The following is a 20,523-nucleotide window of genomic DNA, read 5'->3' as shown; positions in this document are numbered from 1 at the left end:
ACATAATAGTAGTAATACCATCGAAAAAGGCACGCAACACTTCCTTTTGGAACCATTGTATGATGGCTATATTAGCTTTGCTAGCAGTACCCCGTAGTTGGGATTCTTTGATGACCAAATATGACCAAAAATGACCACATGTCACCAAATAGGCTATTGATTCATATATTAATATGGTATGTATAATATTGGTATGTTATTGATTCATATGTTAATACATCGTTATTTAATGATAACTTCGATTTGCACCCGATGGGCCATATTTGAAACAGTTTAAGTTCAAATCATTTTCATTTAACAGGTGCATTTTCCAGACTAGGCGTCGGTCCAGATACATAAGAAAATATTTAGCATCTTCGGCTTGGGGAAATTGACAATTTTTGACATTCACTGGTGGGCATGAACTTTTACGCAGAGTGAATGTACACGGACAGATTTTATCTCATTTGCTTTAATACGCCATGTCTTGAGCTACAGTTGAATTTGAACAATGTGTGTTTGGACGTTCTTGTTATTGGGCTTTCCTGAGATGCTAAGATGGCTGTGTCGTCTGCATATATTGCCACAGTAGTGATTTTTGTGGTCAATAGATCATTGAGATACAGTTTCGTGCCCAGTACACTGTCTTGTGAAACTCCTCAATATATTAGATGTAACTCAGTGAATTCATCGTCTTGTTTTATGGTGAAATGTCTACCTGTGGGATAAGATTAACACTAGAATGAGGATGAAGAAGCAGTCTCTTTAATTTAACCTGCACTCATGTGTATCATACTTATCAAGAGTGTGGTATATGTCCAGAAATGTAGCCAAACAATAACTTTTGGCATTTAAGTACACGTTTATTTTGTTTACAAGTCTATAAACTTGTTCTATAGTCCCGTGCTTATTGCGAAACCAAAATTAAAAATTCTCGAATAATCTTTATTTTTGTATTATATTATTAAACCAATTTATATATAATTTCTCAACAACTTTAGAGATTATCGATAGTATAATTATAGGCTGGTAGAAGCTGACACGTTCTAAAATTTTCGTTAAATATAAATGTTAATAATTTTACACCCTTCTCTGATAGATCTTGTAATATTCTTCCGGTTGTTAAAGCATTTCCAGGAGAATTTTTACAATTTATCTCTCTCATTATTATTTGTTTAACTTCCCTGACTGTAATTTTTTCATACGGCAGGTTTGTTGAATCTAGAGCACGAACGATACTACCAGCTAGCTCAATCCGGTTCTAATGTAAAAGAAAACCTTCATGTCTAAACAAATATTTATTGAAAAAGAGTGTTTCAAAACCTTTTACATTATTCGTGAACTAGTTGGCTTGGTGAAATGATCAAAGCCACAAGAGTGTCTTTGTACTGCTGAGGATGCATGGATGAATGTATTTTGCAATAGACCAAAGTCTAAAATCCAATAAATAAAGGCCATATCAGTATATAACCACGATGGACGAGGCCGGATATCTTATGGAATGCTTACTAAGTTGGCGATAGATAGTATACAGAGAAAAAATAGAAATTTCACGGTATAGGCGACCTTGGGGAAATGTTTTGTTTAATTCAATCAACTGTAGCGCTGCGATCGCAAATTGCGATTGGCAGTTTAAATTGCAGGTGCCGCCACTAACATGAAATGTGATTGGTCGATCAAATTGTGTGAAATTAGCATTTTCTATAGGCGTCCATTTTTATGTTTGTTGTTTGTAGGTTATGGTTTTTGTTTAGATCACAAAATTTTCGTTTTACGTTGTGCATATTTTCTGTTTTACATTAATTATTATGGGGTAATAATATAAAAATTGATGACAATACGTCAGTGTAGTAAAAGATGTAGTGTACCGGGGTAAAATTCTACTACGGAAATTAGACATCGTTTCCCAAAGAATGATCTCGATCCTTTCCAAAAATGGGTTGATCAAGTAAATAATAGTAAGTTACCTGGATAAACCACAATGCAAATATATCAACGTCATGGTGTTTGTTATGGACATATTAGTGAAAAATTTAGAATTATCCTTCCTTCACGAACAGGTATTTGGGTAAATGCTTATCCATCATTGGTTTTATCAGGTACATATAAAATTATCTATCTACTACATGTCTGTTTATATATTGTTTGTTTACAGAAACTCAAAAACTTATGAAGATGTTAGTAGTAATAAAATTCAATTAATCTACCAAGTTGTGCGTATGTTGTCAATGTGATGTCTCTACATAAAGAAGTCTTACAAGAAGGTAATAATTAATATAACTGGATAATTAGTAGTAATAAATACTACTTTTAATTGTAAAATATCCCTAAAATATTTGCAATACTTTAACTTTTTAGAACAATCAGTATTCAATCATTTTATAGTAGAGGAATTATATATTTAAATTTGATTGCCTTGTTAAGAAAATATTTGTTATGGTGCCATCAATTAAAAATTTAATTGCTACTTTTAGGGGATTTATTAACTTAAAGAAATCTATTTTGTCTAAATTTACAAATAACTACATTTGTTTAACAAATCTTAACCAAGATTGCTTAAAGATTTTTGTTGGATCTATTAGAGCTCATAGAGGTAGAAACAGCATCCTTCCCCTAGTATGTTCGAGAAATTTCTAAAAGGGCTCATCATTTCAATTTTTTCACATCATTCTCTCGGAGAAAATTGTGAAGAAGATGAACATGTTAGATAACTTATATTCTTTTTTAACGGGAGATCTAGTACCACTTGAGGTTGTTAAATCACCAGTTGAGTCTATATTTTCAGTTCCAGAGAATTTTGCTCTGATGCAAACAAAAGTCTAATATTGTATTTTAGTCTTATTTCAGACTATTTAACAAAACTTCTGAAAAAGAGACAACATGCAATATTTGTCTATATTCTATATTAAGTAGTTCCACAGATTAAATACTCTAAAATCTAAATATTTTTAAAAAACATAAATTTTTAGTGTTTCGACTGTCCAATCCATAATGATTTTCAAGACAAAATTTTAAGTTATTCTGAGGTTTGATTGTATTTTTGGTTTAATGAAGTTAATGTAATATCAACAGGAAAGGATTTAAAGTTTACATTCAATATATCAAGATAAGTTAGAACTCTAATAGATCCCATAAAATTGATGGCACTAAACATATATGGGAAGGCTTTATAGAAGAATTATAGATATTTTAATATTGCCTAGAATAGAGTTCATAATTGTTTTTTTTTTATTTTTGTTTATATATATTTATATTATTTACACTTATGTATATTTGTATAGGATTTTATTTTAATAAATTAATTTTAAAATTTAAATTTGATTTTTATTTAAATACTATTGGCCAATAAATGTGACGTCACAAAATAATCAGGGGAAATGGCAGACCAATCAAAGCAAAGTATTTTCCTTACAGGTTTCTACATAACTATTTTAAACTAACCAATCAAATTCGCGTTGTCAGCGCCGCCAATGATTGGACTAAGCGAAACTTTGCCCCACTACTTACCATTGCAGTTGCACACCCCTGATAGTATATGAACTTAATGTCAATCAGCATATTCCACAGCCTACGTAAAGCAATTAGATTAAATTAAAACTGGTTTGGATGTTTTAATTATTTCAATATTTGTCTGCCAATGGAATAGGATTATCTTTTAACGTATTAATTAATGGAAACCAGGAAGTTTGATAGGAGATTTGTCACCTAAACAATGGCATATTTTCAAACCAATATTTGCCTTTGTTTAAATTAACTGTCAGATTTAGTTATACCCACATGTTTACGTGGTATTTTTGGTTTAGAAAATACCGACATATATGTGGAATTAACACGTCAATGATTTTAGCGATTTCCGTTAAATTAAAAAAATTATGAAATTGTTAATAAATTAGTATTAATTATTTGATACAAATCTGTTTGATATTCATATTATATATACGCCAATATGTTGTATTGTATTTAATGCATAATATGTGAACTGTTTTTTACCAATTTTGCAGCACAAATGTTGCCTATTATATATTTATAGATATTATATTATTGTTTAGCCTTCTAAAATTCCATATAACAAAGAGTACCATTTATCATTAAAATGTAATCACTATATTCAGTTAAATATTAAATTAATCTATATAGTACGGAAGCAAGGACTGTCTGAACCAGGCTTGTTTGTTTAATATCTAATTAAGCTGCTTGAGCAATTTCATCTTAACGGTGATTATAAACAAATATTTAATAGGCTAAAATAGTATTGTCAAAACAAGATGGTTGTAGTTAGTGTGGATAGTATTTGTATTTCTTATTATATTATAAAATTGGTAAATAACCTAAAATGTTTTTGGGACAGTTCCAAACTATCTTCATATGGTCACAGGCACTGGCTATAATAATTTATAATAACATTTTAATAATCTTTCATGAGTTATACAGTATGTGTGGAGGGATGATGAAGTAATAGTTTTTTCACTTAGTTCAAGAATTTATTCATATTTATTTCGATAATAAAATATATACTGCAGGATGATCACAATGACATTTAATTATCGTAGTAATTTTGTTATAACATATACTTATAATCGAGAAATGTTCAAAGAAAAAAACCTGTAGGAATTGTTCGTCTGGTCGGTCGACGTGAATGTGTGGCTGTCAATGCGATTGTTTGTCCGAACACTCACTACTATTTTGGAAAAGGAATTTGCACGAGAACTAAAAGCACTGGTTGAAGAAATAGTTGTTTATTTCGTTTATAATTGATGCATGTGGTCGACGGGAGAATGGACAGGATATTAGGTTGGGTAGAGCAAGTACAGTAGCGCTGTGGAAGTGGTACTGTTACAAAGGGGTAAAGAAAAGAAAATAGAGAGTCGTCGTGGTGGTCTTTTATAGTCGAGAACCGCATGGCACCAATCCACCGGCGTTGCCAATCTTTGAACTTGGTGTATGTGAAAGCGTGGTGGCCTAAACTCGCAGCGCCACCTAACGAGTATAGTTGTGACTCGAAACTACATAAACACGCACAAAAAATCTCATCAAAGTCTGTGCCACCCTTTACGAAGAGTTTTAGTTTTGGTTAGACTTTTGTTTTACATTTGGCGGTTTATAACCTCTAATTACTATAACTACAAATATTTAACAGGCTAAAATAGTATTGTCAAAACAAGATGGTTGTAGTTAGTGTGGATAGTATTTGTATTTGTTATTATATCATAAAATTGGTAAATAACCTAAAACGTTTTTGGGACAGTTCCAAACTATCTTCATATGGTCACAGGCACTGGCTATAATAATTTATAATAACATTTTAATAATCTTTCATGAGTTATACAGTATGTGTAGAGTGATGATGAAGTAATACTTTTTTCACTTATTTCAAGAATTTATTCATATTTATTTCGATAATAAAATATATACTGCAGGATGATCACAATGACATTTAATTATCGTAGTAATTTTGTTATAACATGTACTTATAATCGAGAAATGTTCAAAGAAAAAAACCTGTAGGAATTGTTCGTCTGGTCGGTCGATATGAATGTGTGGCTGTTGATGCGATTGTTTGTCCGAACACTCACTATTATTTTGGAAAAGGAATTTGCACGAGAACTGAAAGCACTGGTTGAAGAAATAATTGTTTATTTCGTTTATAATTGATGCATGTGGTCGACGGGAGAATTGACAGCACATTAGGTTAGGTAGAGGAAGTACAGTAGCGCTGTGGAAGTGGTACTGTTACAAGGGGGTAAAGAAAAAAAAATTGAGAGAAGTCGTCGTGGTGGTCTTTTATAGTAGGGAATCGCAGGGTACCAATCCACCGGCGTTGCCAACCTTTGAACTTGGTGTATGTGAAAGCGTGGTGGCCTAAACTCGCAGCGCCACCTACCGAGTATAGTTGTGACTCGAAACGACATAAACACGCACAAAAATCTCATCAAAGTCTGTGCCACCCTTTACGAAGAGTTTGAGTTTTGGTTAGACTTTTGTTTTACATTTGGCGGTTTATAACCTCTAATTACTATAACTACAAATATTTAATAGGCTAAAATAGTATTGTCAAAACAAGATGGTTGTAGTTAGTGTGGATAGTATTTGTATTTGTTATTATATCATAAAATTGGTAAATAACCTAAAATGTTTTTGGGACAGTTCCAAACTATCTTCATATGGTCACAGGCACTGGCTATAATAAGTTATAATAACATTTTAATAATCTTTCATGAGTTATACAGTATGTGTGGAGTGATGATGAACTAATAGTTTTTCACTTATTTCAAGAATTTATTCATATTTATTTCGATAATAAAATATATACTGCAGGATGATCACAATGACATTTAATTATCGTAGTAATTTTGTTATAACATGTACTTATAATCGAGAAATGTTCAAAGAAAAAAACCTGTAGGAATTGTTCGTCTGGTCGGTCGATATGAATGTGTGGCTGTCGATGCGATTGTTTGTCCGAACACTCACTACTATTTTTGGAAAGGAATTTGCGCGAGAACTGAAAACATTGGTTGAAGAAATAGTTGTTTATTTCGTTTATAATTGATGCATGTGGTCGACGGGAGAATTGACAGCATATTAGGTTAGGTAGAGGAAGTACAGTAGCGCTGTGGAAGTGGTACTGTTACAAGGGGGTAAAGAAAAGAAAATAGAGAGAAGTCGTCGTGGTGGTCTTTTATAGTCGGGAACCGCACGGTACCAATCCACCGGCGTTGCCAACCTTTGAACTTGGTGTATGTGAAAGCGTGGTGGCCTAAACTCGCAGCGCCACCTACCGAGTATAGTTGTGACTCGAAACAACATAAACACGCACAAAAAATCTCGTCAAAGTCAGTGCCACCTTTTACGAAGAGTTTTAGTTTTGGTTAGACTTTTGTTTTACATTTGGCGGTTTATAACCTCTAATTACTATAACTGAAATTTTGAAGAATTTTGATATTTAACAACAGTATCGACCAGTACCCACTAGAATTCTGCCTCTTTTTACCTGTGTAAAATAAAGAAAAATCCGCTCAGAGTTTAAAACGAATTTTATCTTTTTGTTGACACGGCAACATCGCGACGTTTTGATGTTGAAATATATATATGACGTAGGTGCTTTGTTTTATTCAACGGGCTATATGCCATTCTAATCGATAATCTTTTGTCATTTCTCTGACAAAATTCTTCTCAGTTCCCTCTCTCTCTCCATCGCTCTCTGATCGATTGAGTGAATTTTGATAAGCTTCTTTTGAAGCCAGTTCTCAATAAAAAACGTTCGCTTTCTATGCAAAATAACTATATAATTGTAATCAACTAACTGAACCTTGAAATATAATTACACGTAGTAGTTTTCTTTTGCTTTCTCTTATTGTTGCTTGATATTGGTAACTATATCAATAGGTTGGCATCAAAAGCAGCAACAAAGAAGAAACCAAGACTGGGAAAATATTTCATAGTCAGTAATTCTCACTAGAGTACTGATCACTAATGTTATCTCTTTGTTACTGTTTAACCAAAGGAACCATGAAATGTAATTACTTGATTTCTTGATGTTGGTAAACATATGAATTAACTAAACCGCGTGCTTGTTACAATTCGTTTGATATATTTAAAAGATGGAGGCAGAAATAATCAATATATAAATGGCTTAGACCTGAGGGTGGTTAAATGTTCAGCAATTGGTCTATAGCCTACATAAAATAACTAGACTATATGCGAGTTGATTTTTATTTATTTATAATTTGAATATTTCCCAATAAAAAGTCCCTCTTTTTTCTCTACCCCTTGTAAGAGTACCACTTCCATATCACTTCCTTAACCTAACCTAATATCCTCTCCATCCTCCCATCGCACACATGTAGTATTTAACACATAAAATAAACAAGTTTTTATTCAGCCTGTGTTTTCTGTTCCCGTGCGAACTCCTTCCGTAAAAATAGTAGTAAGTGTTGCGATAAACGACCGCGTCGACAGCCACACATTCCGATCAACAAAACCAGCATTCCTACAAATTTATCAAATAATTCAAACCAGAAAATTGATTCAGCCTGAAGGGGGTCACTTTTTTTCTATAATATGAATGGGTATGAATTATCCGCTGAGATCAAATGAGAGAGATTTTTAAGAGAAAATGCTCGTGCAGAGCCAAATGGCTACTTGTTGGACATAGTAGTATGTGAACTTGTTGAATAAGTAAATAACATACATCCAAGACGAGGCAAGGTAGTGGCTAACAGTAGAAAAAAAAGTATAATGCTCACATGTCTTAAGAGTTAGAATTAAATTTGCAAAAAAATAGGCGAAAATTGTAACTCTTTAATTTAATATATAACATTTAATATTATGTTGAAATCGCCGCCTCTGCCCATATATGTCTATAGAGTTCGTGATTAACAAAACACAGGCCCAACAAGATATTGAATAATTCCATATAATCCTACTTGCAAAATCCCTGCGGAGACCATACCGCAAAACACTTGTACATCAATAATTATTAGCTATTTACCATTTTCATATATAAACAGACCAGCGCGATTTCATTCTACCAAAGCAAGACCCTTTTTTCTCCTCCTCAAAAAATAACGTATTAGATTTAATTCGGGAGCAGGTTGAAATAAAAAAAAACACACATAAGCTACTAAGATATTTTATTGATTGACATCTGAATAAATTCGCACAACAATAGATAATAGGTAATAACATTTATTGGAATTATGATACGTGGGTATAGGTTGATGAGAGCGAATGACAATATTTATTCTTCCAACCATTCAAATGGCTCTGGTGGTTCTGGTTCCTTCTCATCCTCTCCCTTTGGCCCGAAGGCTGTAAAAATATAGTCAAGTTTACAAACACGAATAGGTGTTTCCGAGTTAACAAGAAAGCATTTTCGCGTTCATCAATTCAATTCAGGAATAGGATCACGGGATTATCGACTTCGTATCGGAAATAGGACTTAAAATTCGAGTAATAATACTTTTTTTTCAACCTGGCGTAACAATGATGTTTACCTTGGACTGGCTCGACGAGTTCTTCCTCTCCCGGTTTCAGATTGCGAACCATGATAATGCCGCCGATCGAGACGTCCTTGAGAGGAACGTATTGGCTGTTGTCGTTCAACGCGACGACCTTCAGCTGTTGTCTCAGCACCCTGGCTGGATTTTGCAGGATCTCAAAGTTGGGTTCGGGTTCCTTCTTTTTCTCTTCCTTCTCGTCTTTTTTCTCTTTCTTGTCGTCGGACGACGACGACGATGATGTGCCAGCTTTCTTATCATCGGAGGACTTCTTGTCCTCACTCTTATCCTTATCCTGTTTCTTGTCCTCCTTTTCGGTATCGACCTCCATCTTTTCATCGCGATGCTTGCGGTCGTGGTCGCGTCTGCGCTGTCTGGCTGCGATACTGAGAACAGCGGTCTGTACTTTCTCTCTTTCTTCGCGTTTCTTTTCTTCCATCGGTGCTGGATACGCGTACAGGCTTGGCTTGGCGTTTGATTTAAATTCCAACTTTGGCATCTGGAACGAGACATGATATTAAAAAAAATCGGGCATCAGGAAATGATCGTTACCTTCAGTTGAGCGTTCAATCCAATCAAAGCCGTGGGTGTGAACGCCAAAGCTAGACAGTGCGCCAACGGGAACCAGTACCAATACTGTGTGAACACCAGAGTACCAACAACGGCCAGCATGTTGGTGTGGCCGGTCCTCGATTGTAAGGAGAGGGTAACGTTCCTGCCGCCCGCATCGATAATACCCTGAGCTAGGATAGCTCCAAATTTCGCCATAACGTCTTCGTGTTTGTTGGAGATCACCTGTGCGTAAGTCTGCCTGAAGAAGCTGACTTTCGGACAGGTCTGCTCTGTCTGCTGGATGAGAATCATGGCGGAAGCGATCAGCGCCCCTTGGCGCACGAAATTCACCGGATCAAACATGACCATCGGTTCCAGAAGAGCGATGGCCTCTCGCAGACCTGTACCGGCACAGGCGATACCCAACGCCATGGCGGCGCCATAGCGTACGTGTGGATTGTAGGACTCGGCCAACAGGGAAACGACGCTGGGACATTGTTCAGGAGTTCTGCAACAAAAAAAACAACGAATGAATTACGTGTTAACATATAAATTACATTTAAAAACATAAAATTGTAGTTTTAGTTATAAAAACTATGCAACCAGACATTTACTATATAATATAAACAGGCGATAGCGAACGAATGAGCCTGCTAAAATCGTCCGGTTGTCAGACGTATGCAAAATTCTTGAAAGTAATAGTGATAAGAGGTTATAACTCTAACCTATAAACTATTGTGGCTATATAATTAACTGTAGTTTTTAAATGTACCATACTGTTAAAATAAATTATATTAGATGGCATTTTCGTCCAATTATTTTATTTAAGGTTAGAATTTTGATGTATGTCAAAGCCAAACTGAACTAAAACTCAGAGTTGATGCGGCAACATTGCGACGTTTTGATGTCACAAATTTAAATGACGTATGTGCAAAGTAACTTCGAACAAACTATATACAAAGTTTATTTATTAATAATTTACCAGACTAATTCTTAGCAGAAAATATTCGTAGTGTCTGAATAGTTCCAACGGATACATTTCTTCCAAACAACGACAATATGATCAATGATTTTGGAGATAGAAATATACTCTTTGCTATAAAATTGTTTTAATGCCTAGTATTAGTTTTTTAGCCGTAGAGTCACCTTTTGCTGAGCAGAATTTTATAATGCTTCATGAACGTTCTTACTATAAGTATTAATTATTTATTAGTAAAATATATAAAGAAAATTCGCCCTCCCAACACCCTTCAACAATGCTGAACGTGATTAAACGTGTCGTAAACTTATCAAACTTCGTATAATAAGTTATAAATATAATCAGCCAATAAATTTCGCGCATAAAAGAACGTTCGAGCCGGAATTATCATTATATCAAACGCTGGCAACAATTAAAGCGAAATCTGACATTTTTACGTCTTTTTCATTAACTAACTCGTTTTTGCCGCGTCAGAATTGCCAAAAAGCCGTAAATGTAATCTGATAACGTTCACGGCCTCTATACTAAAAGAAGAAAGCGATAAGCTACGCCGCCATTAATATATTTCAGCGCGTTTTTCTTTTTCCCATTCAACGTTTGAAACATTTTACGACCTTTTTTTTCGTAACGGTAAAATCCAATTCCCTTACGAAAACTACAATATGGCCGCATTGTTTACTGGATTTGATATATTGTCATCGCGCTGTTATTACAGTCCTTCCAATAGAAGAGCCAATTCACGTCACTGATGACGTCGAATAATACTGCCAAATGCAGTTTTCAGGTAAAAATGTAGAATTCGTTTTAAATTCGGAATAGACATCTTCTTTCCCTTGCACCCTAGCTCAAAAGAGGTAGAATGTTGTCTGATGACACTGTTGTCAAACGTTTACAAAATTCTTCAATACATTAGTGATACTAATTAGAGTTACTGCAAAATGCTAAATCAATAAATAGGACAACATTGCGACGTGCTGACGTCATAAATTTTTATGACGCGCATTGGATATTCTATTGAATAGACTATATAAAACATTTAAACAAAATGGAAGCAAATTAAAGCACTGTCATAATGACAATAAAGAAGATGTTGATCCTAAATGTTTCATTTAACATAAGCAATTATAATTTGGCCTATTTGAAACTGCAATTTAATAAAAGCTTAAATGCAACAGGATTTACCTACACGGTGTTGTCAGATGTGTAATAATAACGGTAGATTTACAGTTAATTTTACTACTCATCACTTGTTGAAGAAAACAACGACAAAAGTTTATTAGAATCACATGATTCCAATGGTGGCAGCTATTTGTTGTAGAGGTTCCACGATATTATCTATTTCAATTATTTTCACATTCAAAACAATAAAAAAACTAAATAATTGTTTTTCCTTTATTGGTATTATAACATCGAAAAACGCTACCAACTTAAATTACACCAAGTACAAAGATTACTCTTCAGAAACAAACTATCTTAATAAAACTCGAGCTAAGGGTTTTTAATTTCAAACTAACACAATAAAAATGCAAAACGCCTTCGAAACTTCTTCTTTGAACGAACATTTTGTTCCAAATTAAAAATGAAGGCCTTAAACGCGCGGCTTTAGACCGACAGCGAGTGAGTTCCTCAATTTTCCGACAAAGACGCTTCCTTTTTCGAACAACAATAATTGAAGTCTGTTTCGCTAACCTTTTGACTGCCAAATTAAGAGCAGGAGCGGAAATATATTCATCGGAATAGTTTAATCTATATGAAGCGAGAGCTGGATGTGAACACAATTGGTGTCTAATTTATTTTTCTGTCGTATAAAATTCTGTAATAAAAAATAAAACTATAATAGTTTATATTCGAAGCAAACCTACCAGATTGGTATTTGTATTAACAATATTAATTTTAGCAAAAGAAAGAAATAATATCGTAACTAAGATCATAACAGGTAAATATAATTTTGGCTACATAGTAATGAATTTGATCAGTTATAGAATAAAAACCTCACCAAACAGTACTATCAATCCGACTGGTAATATATCTTTCGGTTGCATATATCTCTTACTAATATAGTAATAAATATAACAAGGATCAGCATAGCAATATAAACATAATTTGTTTTATACGCCAAATTTCATGTAAATCAAATTATTAACAAAATTCATTGGCTATTAAAAACCAAACAAACGAGATCCAGCCTACTTCGATAAAAAAACAACAACGAAAAATCAAAGAGTCAGCTTAGCCGGGTTTATCTTTTGACCAAAAAGCGTAAAGACCGACCAACCGTTACGAGACCAAGCCAGCCAATTAAGTATTTAATCGAAGGACTCATTTGCAGCTAAATGGCCTTCTTTCGACGGCGAACATGTCTGATTAACGATCAGCCCCGAAAGTGCCGCAACCAAAAAGAAACCGTAATAAATGTGCTAATATTTGTTTCTTTATATCAAAAGACACGGTCGCCGAAAAGGAAAAAAACGAATCGATATCAACTGCGAACCGAAATACTTGCCGTGTTATTTTCGCGACATGTTTTAGCTCGGTTTATAAGGTTCAGATGGTGGTAAGGCCAGGTAACATAATGTATTCCGGAGATATGACTTTAAAAAAACCTCGTATCGTACAACTTTACTAATGCTCAAAGTTTTTAACATACGCAAACATTTTTATCATCTCAAAACAAGAATTCTATTACGTGTATTTCTGGTTTATCGTATAAGGATATAAAGTTCAGGGAGACGTGGCAATAAATAACAGTGTATTAAGGTTAAAAAACTATATTACAGGCATTTTTGTGGGTTATTTATTGATACATATTACCTCGTTAAAAGAAACATATTTAAGGAAATGGAAACATTAGTAATATACAACTTAATTCTTAATATTAGCTAGTATGATAACCACATTGTATGCGAAAGTGTTTCTAGACACGCATATCAGTTTGTTATAGTATTTGATAGAATACGACCGATTTAGGGCCATACAACATAATAATATACATCCATTTTCTTTCATTTATTACTTACACTATGTATACTTTACATATAGTAGATAAAAAATGTTTGGAATCACTTTCAATGTAGATTTCCTACTTCATTTCTAATCTCGAATACTCTTTTATTTCTTTTATTGACTAAAAGTGACTTTTTCAAAGTACTACTTGTGATCTCAGAACAGAGAGACGCGGAGCCATATAAGGTGAATGGAATAGTAGTTTGTACTTTTCCTTTAACCACCTTATTCGCACTAGTTGTAAACGCAGTGTACCATTCATCATTCATTCCCATAGACATATTTTTGAAAAAGAAAAATATAAAATCCCATTAGCATTTCAAAATACACTTGAAACACAGAGCTTACAAAAACACTGCAAATAGATTATGTAACAACTGATATTTGTGTTGTTAAGCTTCCTGATTTCTTTCTATGAACTAAGTTATTTAAAAAAACAACTTACTTTAAAATGTATGTAAACTGATGCTTAAACAAAGTTTCTGTATAGAACAGCTGATGCAAGAGCTGATGCAACTGACCTAATTCAATGCTATCTAGACAAAATTCTATCTGCCTGTTAGGACCTTAGTTACGAAGTTACTTCTTTTGCGAAAATTAAAAATGTTTATACAAATACCTATCTGATTGATTTGCTTCCAATATAAACTATTATAGTTTTAATTATTTTGTTTTTATGAAAATATTGAACATTTCAGTTCATGTCTAGGTCCAATTTCATATAGATTAAACTATGCCAATGAATATACTTCCGCTCCTGCTCCTAATTTGACAAAGAAAAGATTCGCGAAACAGACTTCAATTATTGTTATATGAAAAGTTTCTATTGAAAAGAATAACACCAATTATTGAAGTAAAGTATCTTATTCCGGATCATCAATCTGGCCTCAAGAAATAACAATCCACGATTGATCAGGTTCATATAAATATCACTAGAAGAAAACAAATTTCGCCCTGCAATATTTTGAGAAGTAACACCTATTGCCGAAATGCAATGCTGGATAGAAAAATCCATCAATGCACCAACAAAATCATTAAGCACAAGCCAATATATATAAATCAGCAAGTAGGTATGGAAACACAGCCAAATATAATAAGCTTTACCAACAAGTCTTGAGACCAGTTTGGACTTATGGTGTTCGACTCTGGAATTCTACCCGCCAAAGCAATATATCATACACATGTTTCAAAATAAGGCATTGCGAGGCATTGTTGATGCTCCATGGTAGATTCTTAAAGACAATCTGCATAAGGAACTGAAGGTAGAAAAGACAACGTTTATCGTTAATAAGGACTATGTCCAAAATCGGAGACTAGTAGTCGGAGTAAACGGAGGCTCCATCAGCACATCAGTGTTGATGTTCCTAGATAATGATGGCGTAGTCAGAATATTAAAAAGAGTAAAAACAGTTGATCTAATTCGGTTAAGTTACAAATAAAATTATAAAAATAAATATCTTATTAGTGTTAATTTACCCAATTTCTATATCTTAAAAATTCTAGACTAGAATAACGCATCAAGAAAATAATTCCATGATCATTGATGCACGTGTTGTTGTTCTTTAAACGTCTTCAGTCGAACACTCTCGCTTCCGATCAATTCAAACATTGTATTGTCAAGTCACCCGAACGGCTGCTCCAACAAACTCCATATTACCCCCCCACACTTCCTCCCACGCGCTCCAAATAAATCTCAAACGACTCTCTGTTTTTTTTTTCTTTCCCGTACCTTTGTTATCTCCAAGCAAATACGGACGAAAACGAAAAACAAAAACCGTACAGATTGGCTAATGAGCAACCAAAAATACAAACAGGCTTGTTCTATTTATGAAGTATATAAATATGGGGTATGGGAAAAAGTTCGTGGCGTTTTACTTTATTTTAATCAAATATCCTTCATTGTTATAGGATGTGTTCACTTTTTAAGTAGAACCATGATAGTATCGATGATTAACTATGACTTTAAAACTGATATTTAAAGATATAGATGACAGAACTCAATTCCGTTAAGATTTCATAAAAACGGTTAAAGAATCCATTCGTTCTAGCAAAACTACAATAAATTGACTCCTTCACCGATCGTGTGCAAAGCAATTTAGCAATTTATAATAGATATATTTTTCAGCACGATGTGGTTCTAACTGGGTGTTCTGGGAAAACCTTCCTAAATGTTCCAGACAAATATTAATTTGAATTTGAAAAATTACCTCACTGCAATTCATTTTTTCCAAAATTCAAAAACATGATGAAAAATAATGCCCATGTAACGATGGATGGTACCATCAGGTCAAATATTTCATAATAATTGTCATTGAGACGTGAGATTCGATTCTATATCTGGACTATATCAAAAAGTATCGTGATGGAAGACAAATCTTTGATCAATTCGTGATGACTGAGAATCGTCCATCATGGAGCGGCATTCAACAAAACTTTTCACTTTCAGAACTCAGTTTCTTACCGATATCAAAAAAATGAAGAAATATTGACAACAATGGAAAACACTTGGTTAAAATAAATTCGCTCTAACACTACAAGAAAGTCGATTGAATTTCACAAAAAAACTTTCTCGCAGTCCCTATATAATAAATGTTTATTACCTTTCTGGATACTTTCATGTATGTGACTCTTTTCAATTAAATACGTATTTCTATACCTTTGATAGCTTCCCAACTAGCTCTTAATGTTGTTCTTGTATTGGAAACTTCCATTCAAGATTTCCGTAAAAATGACACATTCTGTTCACCGAGCCAGCAAATGAAGCTTCTTGGCAATCCTTTGTGATTAAATGCTACCTCTAATATCAGGTGTTTGAATGTACTTAGATGGTTTTGTATCAACAGCAGCTTTCCATTTAGTATTATTGAGTCTTTCGGTGTATACAGATGCTAACCACGGAACACTCCAAATTTTATTTTCAATATTCTAATGAATTTCGTTGTTGGAATTGAAAAAGTCGGCTGCCGAAGTATATCGAGTACGTTTAGAAATATATGACGATGGCGCTCCGTCAATTTCTAGTTATTCATTTTGGTTTCATTGATTTACAAGTGATAATTTTGAAGTCAATCATAATGAAGTGGATCAAGTCTTACTGTATATACGGTACGATACGGTGGATCAGCAAGATGCAGTGTATTACGAGATACTAAAACCGAATGGAACTGTTGCTGCACATGTTTACCAATGTCTTTTAGACAAATTAAATAATATATTATTGCAAAAAGTCTATCAATACCAAGTAACAGACACAGACGACACCCTCTTATTCGGCCACACGTTGCAAGAGTTGTCTGTTGTCACTGTTGTTAGAATATGAGATTCTACCTTGAGTTCTTTGATTATCACTTTGATGGAAACCAACATCAGCACGGTATCGTCATGTCGCCAGGAAAATAGGCAAAAGTTATAGAAGATAATGCAAAATACTTTGAATAATATAAATTACATCATATTTTCCCAATAAACGTCTTTTTAAAGTGAAAAAAAGTGATCAGATTCCCTGTAAGCATTTAAACCATCACGCGTCCCATTGTTTAAAATTAAACATCTGCAAAATTATCTTAGTTTTACAAGGGAAGGAAAAGAAAAAGGCCTCGAACCGGACCCGAACAAATCCTAATCAAAAGAATCGAGCGGGCTTTTCATTAAGGTTGCTTCCACGCTCATTATCCCATTCTGTCTGTTTTTATTTGTTTCCTCGGTGTGTATTTGTTCGAAGAAAATAAACTCGAAACGAAAGGGGCCATCCCGGCGATGGAGGAATGTCGAGTTAAGGGCAAATAACTCGTACGGATGACTTGACAAGACAAATTTCGTGTTTATCGGGTGGGCGGCGGCGCTTGCGGAACTTTCCTGCAGGGGGGCAGGTTAAGCTTACACAATGTGTACATACAAAGGCCGATCATAAATAACTGAAAGTTCCTTTCGGTGCGGAATACCAACAATAAGTTTTCTGCGGCCGACAAGCGAATGCATATTTATCATTTCGTTATCGGTCCAGGTGGACAACTAGCTTTTGACGTGATATATGGTACGTCTGTTGTTTTACTCCACCATCTCTATGTAAAATAACATTTTAAACGTACGCGTAAACGTAAATATTACCAATATTAAACACGAATAATCAAATTCCATCTACAACTATTCCAGAAAATCATATTTATTGAAAAATATTGTAGGAAATCAAAATCCTCAAACTATTTTTTCCTTAAGGAAGGATTCTAGTATAGGAGTTTAAAAGAATCGATTTTCCATATTCCAAAGCTTAACTCTTTAAGAACATTCTCTTAAGAGGATTTTTTCAAAATTTAAATTATATTCGCACATATAGCTGTTTTAGCAATAACAACATTCTTCTAGACGGTTGACATGATATTACCTCATACTTGGTGTCAATTTTCTCTATATATTCTACTATCGTATCAAATAGTCAAATAAATTACGGTTCTAGCCAAAAGAAAATAATTTAAATTATTTGCTTTAAGCATAATTAGGTCCTTTTATTATTCTGTTGCAACTCTCTTTACATACTCTTTTTCGTAGTTTCAATACTTGTCCCTTTAAGATTATGTTGTTGTCCATCATGACAAGGCTTGCCAGTTAAAAAATGTTATACCGTATAGCTCGAACTCAGACCCTTCTGATTAGAGTTTGTTTCGACTATCGTATCAATGTTTCTACCACCACTGCAAATAAAATTGTTAAAGTTTTGCCTAAAGGTGGCGATTGTTTTTTTTTAATAATTATCAGAAGATAAAACTGAAATAAAGGAATGTCCGATTAAAACTTGGGAACAACGATGAGTACAAAGAAAAAGGACGCTCGGATATCCTTTAAATAACTTATTAGTAAATTTTCGGATAATGTGAAAGATCCTAACTACAAACTTTTCGAAATAACATGATAGATCCTGACATTTTTTAAATACATAAGTGGCATGAATGAGAAACAAGCGGAACAATTTCATCATCGATGGCATCTATGACGTGTTTTACTAAATGATCAACAAAAACGAGAGCATAATTACAATTTTGCTATTATTGATCACAGATAAACCTTCAACATGTTCGTATTTTTTTCATCAATATAAAACATTGGAAAAAAAAACATGTTAAAATAAATAAATTTTTTGTAAGCAAAAAGAAACATAATGGAATGATATATAGCCCGAAATACTCACACGATTATGGAACAAAATTAATGGAAAACTAATACTTTAGTAAATGCTCCATGAAAAATATGCCACAAAATATCCGAACCTTTCGATAAAACCGAATGTTCGCCGGGTCAACTGACACGGAACGCTGATAAGACATAAATTTATTTTTCTTCGTGAATACAAACGAACTATTTAAAAATCGATATTAAAACGGACGGCAGAGCCAAAAAAAACTTTCGAAAATTAGACGAAAACAGTCCATTTTAAAACTTAATAAACGTTGTGCCCCTCAAAAGAAAAGGGTGAAGATGAAAAATCGATTTAATAGAGACACCCCCGCGAGTTAAGAATACAAATATAAACAAGAAAATTAATAATAATCGTTTGGTAACCCTTCGCAAAGTTTCCGAACATTATTTTGGTAAACATAAAGTTTATTTCACAACAAAAGTTGTTTGATAAAAACATGTTTCTTTTAAATAAGAGACAAATACATAAAAAACAGTGTCAAAATGGTATTTTATATCCAAATTGAAATTAATAAGTGTGCATCATATGTCTACGAATTATGAATTTTGCAGATTCTTATAGAAATAGTAAAATTATTTGAATAATTAAAATAAAAGAGCTTTAAGATAATAATTATTAGACACAGAAGTTGCTTAATTATTTTTATTATTTAAATGAGATTATTTAAAAGTACAGAGAAAAACAATGCCAAGGAAATAGAATTATGTATTGAAATTAAAACGAGTAAGTGTGTTTCATATTACTATGAATTATGAATTATAAATTCTACAGATTCTTATATTAACTAATTTGTTGATGAAATCACTATGCTCTGATTTATTTTCATTCATTTTGATACGTCATTTTCCTGTCCAGCATATATATTTAAGCAATAGCAATTTGTAACTTTTCGATTGATTCAGTGTCGTCATCTCCAGTGGCTAGTATTGACGGGTCACCTACAAATGTAGCAACCATATTTTCATTGAACGTAGGTAAGTCAGATAGAGGACTGGTCCCACTACACTTCCCTGCTTGTATTTTCCACAAGTTAGAATATGGACCTTCTTGTTTGACTCTGAAGTATCGGTCAGTTATATATGACTCCAAAATGTTTGAATATTGGTCAAGGAGAAAATATATAATTTTAGGTTTTAAATCCTCAAGCCAGAATGTATCGAGAGCTCGAGCAACCTCGAAAACTATTTCAGAACAAATTTTATTTTCTTCTGGCGATTATTTTACGACATCGGCTATTCTGTGAATCTGATCAATTGTAGAATGTTCTTTCCTGAAACCAAATTGGTGATTTAGAATAAGATGCCATTCCTCCATGACTGGTTTTATCCTTTTCAATAGAACTCAAAACAAAATCGATTGTTTTGAAACCGTTTAATAGTAATTTCGACCGCATATATTCAGAAACATGATAATGCATTAATTTGAGTCGCTTCTTTCCTTTCCGTCGGACCACGCCGCCCTGTCTCGAAACAAATTCCGACCGTACCACCGGGAGATCTCGGGGGATACAAATTCTCTTGTCATTGCCGTAAGAGAACGAGCTCTTATAATGTAAATGGCGTGCTTCTAACGGCCTGCTCGAGAAATGTAAACAGAGGAACGGCTCGAACGCAGGGCGATCCCCGGGAAACGTGACAAGTTCGACATATTGCGGAGCGGCGGTCCACGGGGGGAGTGAGAGGTGAAGGTGCGACCGACTGTCGAACCCCGAAAAAATAAATAAAGATTTTCACCTTCTCGGGAGGCAGACGCCGACGATGTCGTGCGCGCCTGAGTGTTTGTGCATGATGCATTAAGGAGGTCGTCGAAAATTTGCTCTA

At 33.9% G+C, this 20,523-nt stretch overlaps 1 protein-coding gene and 1 long non-coding RNA gene across 2 annotated transcripts in view; one reads left to right on the top strand and one right to left on the bottom strand.

The window, feature by feature from the left end:
- Window positions 1–1,685: 1,685 nt before the first annotated feature.
- LOC143202043 (uncharacterized) lies at window positions 1,686–3,295 on the top strand. Its single transcript, XR_013007071.1, has 2 exons — window positions 1,686–2,078; window positions 2,135–3,295. It is a non-coding gene; the product is annotated as an uncharacterized LOC143202043 (long non-coding RNA).
- A 5,300-nt stretch (window positions 3,296–8,595) lies between these two features.
- Rpn2 (Regulatory particle non-ATPase 2) overlaps window positions 8,596–20,523 on the bottom strand; it is a 172,855-nt gene continuing 160,927 nt past the window's right edge. Inside the window, exons 11-13 of the mRNA XM_076413260.1 lie at window positions 9,531–10,038; window positions 8,976–9,477; window positions 8,596–8,790 (exon numbers count right to left, since the gene is read on the bottom strand). Of these exons, the coding sequence (XP_076269375.1) occupies window positions 8,720–8,790; window positions 8,976–9,477; window positions 9,531–10,038 (1,081 nt within the window). The 3' untranslated portion in view covers window positions 8,596–8,719. The remainder of the gene's footprint in view (window positions 8,791–8,975; window positions 9,478–9,530; window positions 10,039–20,523) is intronic.

The sequence above is a fragment of the Rhynchophorus ferrugineus genome, unplaced genomic scaffold (assembly GCF_030347505.1).
Source record: "Rhynchophorus ferrugineus isolate W39M unplaced genomic scaffold, kcgeb_rfMv2 rfM9, whole genome shotgun sequence".
Classification (NCBI taxonomy): Eukaryota; Metazoa; Arthropoda; class Insecta; order Coleoptera; family Curculionidae; genus Rhynchophorus; species Rhynchophorus ferrugineus.
This window is presented reverse-complemented; position numbering and strand designations above follow the sequence as displayed.